The 6,260-nt window shown below is 37.0% G+C and overlaps 1 protein-coding gene across 1 annotated transcript; it reads right to left on the bottom strand.

Moving 5' to 3' along the window:
• Nucleotides 1–1,195: 1,195 nt before the first annotated feature.
• On the bottom strand, nt 1,196–3,501 carry LOC113054605 (centrin-3-like). The gene is made up of 5 exons (XM_026220265.1): nt 3,322–3,501; nt 2,998–3,133; nt 2,291–2,405; nt 1,965–2,156; nt 1,196–1,648 (listed from the first exon to the last, which is right to left on the bottom strand). Exons 1-5 carry the CDS (start codon nt 3,336–3,338, stop codon nt 1,605–1,607), a joined length of 504 nt encoding a protein of 167 aa, XP_026076050.1. The 5' UTR covers nt 3,339–3,501; the 3' UTR covers nt 1,196–1,604.
• Between the last annotated feature and the right edge of the window lie 2,759 nt (nt 3,502–6,260).

Raw genomic sequence — 6,260 nt, 5'->3', positions numbered from 1 at the left:
TCAAATTAATCCTGAATGCATTTATGACTGTAAAAGCACAATTGCAAAATTGATCAAAAAAATCGTGATAGTTTTTTTTTTTTTTTTTTTCCATATCGCACAGCCCTAGTTTATTCAATAAATATAGTTTAAAATCTAGCTTCTGAGTACTAAGTTATTAACCCAACAATAGCGGGGTCAGTTAATTTTTTTGAAGTGGGCCGCGCAAACATATGTGTTTGGTTGTGTGGGCCGCGAGTTGAAAAAGGTTGGGAACCACTGCTATATACTTTTCATTTTTAAATGGTCTCAAATAAAATAATGAAGCACTAAGAATGTATTTTAATATATATATTATATTTAATTATTTTAAATCCTGCTTATTTGATCAATTTGTTCTGGCATTAATCAAACCTTGCTCATCTCTTTGGCCCGATTTGTTTGGTTTAAATGCAGCAGGTTAACACACATGGTTTTATAGTGATCTGCTGAACTGTATCCATGATGATGTTGTGTGTAGTTGATTGTCATTACCTCATACAGAGCCACCTCTGCTTCCAGACAGAGACACACTGACCAAATTATCCTCACAGCAGTACAGATACGCCTGGAGTCATCGATCAGCCTCTGCAGAGCTGCGGCAGTCACACGTTTCATTTTGGATAGTGTTATAAGAGGTGATGCTCAACACATTCATCCATTTAAAGCCTTCCTGTCATCTCACCGTCACACTGTTTTGACAGCTGAATCGATCCCACATAGGCAGACATCTGGCCCAGGATCGAGCCAAGGAGCAAAACTTTTGTAGATGTTAAACTTTTCCAATGAACCCGAGCAGCTCTTTGAAAAAAGATTTTTTGAAGAGTGTACTTCACACACACATTCTGCCACAGATTTTCTTCACGAGTTTCCTTGACTTTGCAAGGATTCTGATTGTATTATATTCATACCTTATTTTTGTTATTTTTAAAGGTGTATTATTAAGAACTATATTTTTGTTAAAAGTTTCGATCTTTTTGAACAGCGATCTCTCTTTGCCCTGGATTATAATAACATCCAACTGCAGTCAACAGCTGAACTTTTCTTTAAATAATGTCTCCCTCTTTTGGCCAAGACTGAAAAATCTTGTTCTAAAAAAAAAAAAAGAAATGGACCAGCTGAATAAATATGCTATTGCAGCATAATTTAATTTAATAGATGTATTTAGCATTGTTTTATCCCATGCTGTCCTTGAGAAGCAACATGGCTGTGATGATGACACTGCACTTTAGTCAAAGATACAAACACACTTCTTTTTTTTTTTTTTACTGTGTATTTACAATTAATAGTACTCTGCAATGCTATTTCAAATGCAAAATGAACAGTTGCAACACAAACTATTAATACTCAAGACATAACACATTTGCAATGATCAAATACAAAATATCCCAATAAAAATTGAACCAACCTATTCATATTCATGACCCAAAATGTCATTTGTCCTTCACATCCAGTACAGTTCAAGCATCTGTCCAGAATTTCAGCACCAGTCGCACCTACCATTCCATACATCTGAAATGTGGTTTACTGCTCATAAATAAGGTCAGCCAAATCTTCAGCACACATTTTCATTGGGTCACAGCTGCTCACGAGTCGCCGGTCATGATGGAGATGAAATCCTCTTGATTAACTGAAAGAGACCAAGAACAAATGTGATTCACTTTGCTTTTAACCTACTTCCTCACAGCACAGACAATTATTAATATTTTGCTGATTAAATTACATATAGCTCTTCACAATGCCAAAGGACACACAAACATTTTTCAACTCAGCCTTCATTTCTACTGTTCCCATTTTTGTTGGCTGCAATACATTGATTTGCTGTGCCTTAATTGAAAAAAGCACTTTGGGCCAACTGGGAAAAGCACAGTAATTACTTCCATTCATCAGAGGCAATAAAAATAGCACTTTTTCTCCTCTCCCTAGATAAAAATCCAGCAACTTACTCTCTCCGTCCCCATCGGTGTCAAATTCATCAATCATGGCTCGCAGGTCTTCGTCAGTCATGTCTTCGCCCAGCTCACGAGCGACACGCCGCAGGTTTCTCAGGCTTATCTTTCCCGTTTCATCATCATCGAAAAGTTTAAACGCCTTCAGAATCTCCTCTTTTGGGTCTCGCTCCAATATCATGTCTGTCACTTTAAGAAAATGATATCACTTGGTTCATATCGGTCTTCACATTTTTTCATCATCCCAAAATTCACATAAATACAATGTGGATGGAAGCATAGCTATTGTCAAGACCTATTAGTGAGTAATAGACTCAACTCACCCACTTCTTTGAAATCTTCGAAAGTTATTTTCCCAGTTCCTTCTCGGTCATAGTCCTTTAGGATCTTCAACACATCTACTTTCTTCACCTCAAAACCCAGAGCTCTCATTGCCACCTGGGACACAGATTTTAAATATCTGTATTTTTGAGCTACTACGGTTCATTTTTAAGTGTTTACTGAACAAAATGAATACAAAGTCACTACAACCCTATATTAAAAAATGTTTTAGAGTTTTGAGAAACTGTGCCTTGTCATCCTCTCTAATTAATCTTACAGTTATTTATAAATAATTAAATATTTTAAAAATTAAGACAAAGTTAAAAGATTTAAATATTTATATAATTATTCATACAACTTTTTTCTTATTTGTAAAAAATGTTATTTGGTTACTCTCTTTGGTATTATGGTTAACTGCATTAAAAAAAAAGGAACACTTCAGTTTGTCTTTGGTTATCTGTTAATATTTCACCATTAAAGGAATAGTTGACTCAAAAATGATAATTTGCTGAAAATGTACTCCTTCTCAGGCCATCCTAGATGTAGATGAGTTTGTCTTCATCAGAACAGATTTGGAGAAATATAGTATTACATTATTTGCTCAGCAAATTTTCATTTTTGGGGTCAATTATTCCTTTAATTTTTTCACTTTTAAACTGATGAATAGTCACTGCACATGTGTGTTCCGTTTCTAAAATTATATCTTTACCTTTAACTCGTGATAATCTATTTCTTTATCTTTGTCTGTGTCGAAGAGCTCAAACGCCTCCTTGATTTCATCCTTTTGCTCCTCAGTAAGTTCTTTCCTTTTCTTCCTCTTATTCTTATCAGCAGTAAGGTCAGTCCTTAAAGCACAAATCAGCCACCTTATTAATTTTCCATTAGTTCAGATACCCTTCAAATCTCTCTCTCTCAAACACACACACACTCTCTCTCTCACAGTGTCAACAGTTCACATACACCGGCTAGTAATGCTACACACACCAACAATTGGTCTCTAAATAAAACCTCTATCGATCAAACACCACATTACCTTAGAGTTAGGCTCATTTTTACAGTTTAGCAATAAATAACTGATACAGAGAATCAAATCAGACCAACGAGATTACAGTTCGGTTTCTCCAGTCGAGCTAATCAGCTACTGCAGTGCTGCAAACACAAAACAGACGCCAAGCGCAGCGCGTTGCTAGTTGACTGTCAAGGAAACGTTTCCGATTGGCTGTGAAGGTCTGAGCGTCCGGATAACGTTAATTGTGATTGGTTGTTTGGAAACAGACCTGGGTTTGAGCCTGTTTGATTGGAGGGCTGGTCCAGGAATGGGCGGTCTTAATTAATAGTCACGACGTAATGATGTATGGTTAATCATAATAGACATAGACATATAAATACCTAGACGCCTCATTGGCCGCTCGACCGCACGTCAACGTCGCCGCCATATTGGAGCGGGCAACTCTCATAACTCTCACACCAGGACAGAAGAAAACATACCTGACTCATCGACAGATTGGACACCTACAAACCGTCACACGATAATAAAAACAGACTCCGAAGTGCTGATCTGAATCAACCGAGTCACGAACAGGCTCCGAAGACCCGATCTCAATCAACCGAGTCGCGAACAGGCTCCGAAGTCCCGATCTGAATCAACAGAGTCGCGAACAGGCTCCGAAGTGCCGATCTCAATCAACCGAGTCGCGAACAGGCTCCGAAGTGCCGATCTGAATCAACAGAGTCGCGAACAGGCTCCGAAGTGCCGATCTGAATCAACAGAGTCGCGAACAGGCTCCGAAGTGCCGATCTGAATCAACCGAGTCGCGAAAAGGCTCCGAAGTGCCGACCTGAATCAACAGAGTCGCGAACAGGCTCCGAAGTGCCGATCTGAATCAACCGAGTCGCGAACAGGCTCCGAAGTGCCGACCTGAATCAACCGAGTCGCGAACAGGCTCCGAAGTGCCGATCTGAATCAACAGAGTCGCGAACAGGCTCCGAAGTGCCGATCTGAATCAACCGAGTCGCGAACAGGCTCCGAAGTGCCGATCTGAATCAACCGAGTAGCGAACAGGCTCCGAAGTGCCGATCTGAATCAACAGAGTCGCGAACAGGCTCCGAAGTGCCGATCTGAATCAACCGAGTCGCGAACAGGCTCAGAAGTGCCGATCTGAATCAACCGAGTCGCGAACAGGCTCCGAAGTGCCGATCTGAATCAACCAAGTCGCGAACAGGCTCCGAAGTGCCGATCTGAATCAACCGAGTCGCGAACAGGCTCCGAGGTCCCGATCTGAATCAAAATATAAAATCCTCTGAATGTGTGTGTGTGTGTGTGAGTACATGTATATATTATACTTTAGGAGCTCATTAATTAAACACAATTTGGAACTCATGTCCACAATATTTTTGTGTTGTATCATTAGTTGTGTCTTAATTTGATTAATAATTAGTATTTTAAAATTACATTTCAATTTTTTTTATTTTACTATTTATTTTACTATTAATTTATTCTTCATTTTTATCTATTCTGTATTATTCCACCCTTTATATTACATAATCTTCTTGCTATTATTAACCTATTGTTGTTCAGTTATTTATTATGGTATTATTCATATTATACATAGAATTTAATAAATCTATTATATCTCATATGTTATTGTACCGTTGTCCTCGCTTTTCATATTATTCACTTTACTTTAAGTTGTACTACATATACTTTTTAATCTAACATATCACTTTTACTATATTTCTACTGTGCACTGTATCAGTGCATATTTTCATTTTCACTGGATCCATAGCCTCATCAGTTACATGTGTTAACACTTTGTGTTATTATTGGTTGTATTCTTCTATAGGCTAAAGTGCTATCAAAATGAATGGCAGACTTCAAGTGTGTGATTTGTATTTACTAGTTTTATTAAATTTTCTCACTGATAGTAGTAATTATTAGTGTTTAAAGATGTATTATTTAGGTTTTATCCCAGTACTTCAAAGGGAATGGGCTGTGTTCTGACCTGAGACACAAGAAAGAGAGAAAAAAAAGAAAGAACAATGTTGCGACTGAACACAGAGAAAGCAATAAAACAACTACATATCATGTAATGTACATTCAAATTACATTACATGAATATGTCACAGTTATACTAAATTAACACATTTGTAAACCGAAAAAATCAACGAAATCATCAAGTGAGACAAATGTGAGCTTTCAATTAATAATTTTCCAAACCTTACTAAACAACTGGAGGCAAAGGTTTTTTTTAACTGGTTTTTAACCTATGAAATTGGTTGGTAAGTGAGAACGTTATTGTGTTTTTATTTTCCTAATGAAAGTAGGCTACACCGTACATTGTCTGTATATATATATATATATATATATGTAAATGCAGTATAAACTGATGATAATAATTACATCGATTTACAGATCGTCATACAAAGCAAGAAATGATTAATTTGATTCAATATTAAATCAAAATGTACTAAAACTCTGGTGAAATAAAACTGTCTTTTAATTAATTTTTACTTTCTCTTGATATTAATAAATATAATTTTTAATGAAAATATTTAAACAGCAAATTGTTAGCAAAAACAAAAAAGAATAGATTTTGGGCGATTACAGTCTATCACCAATAGAGGACGCCCTACACCATGACAACACTGACATGGAGCCTTTCTAACTTGAATTGCAACAGAGAGTCAAAGAAACTCTTTAAAACTTTGCACATGGTTTTGTCACATTCACAGTGTAATGTAATTAATGTATAGAATACTAGTATTCTCTCACTTTATTATATTATCATGACTGGTGGCAGTATCCTCACAGCACGTTTAGGGAAGTGAGATGGGTGGCTCCCTCACCACTTCCTCTGAAGAGCACAAAATGTTTCTGTCTGGTCTCAAGAAGGGGTTATGGGTTTGAGCTTGAAAGGTCTTAAGGTCACACAAAAACACCCTATAGACTGAAACTGAAAGTTGAACCGATTA

Source organism: Carassius auratus, chromosome 35 (genome assembly GCF_003368295.1).
Source record: "Carassius auratus strain Wakin chromosome 35, ASM336829v1, whole genome shotgun sequence".
Taxonomy (NCBI): Eukaryota; Metazoa; Chordata; class Actinopteri; order Cypriniformes; family Cyprinidae; genus Carassius; species Carassius auratus.
This window is presented reverse-complemented; position numbering and strand designations above follow the sequence as displayed.

Coding starts and splice junctions, on each gene's coding strand:
- LOC113054605 (XM_026220265.1), bottom strand. Junction 2,157..2,290: donor CGAAGATTTCAAAGAAGTGG/GTGAGTTGAGTC, acceptor ATTTTCTTAAAG/TGACAGACATGATATTGGAG. Junction 1,649..1,964: donor CACCGATGGGGACGGAGAGA/GTAAGTTGCTGG, acceptor GGTCTCTTTCAG/TTAATCAAGAGGATTTCATC.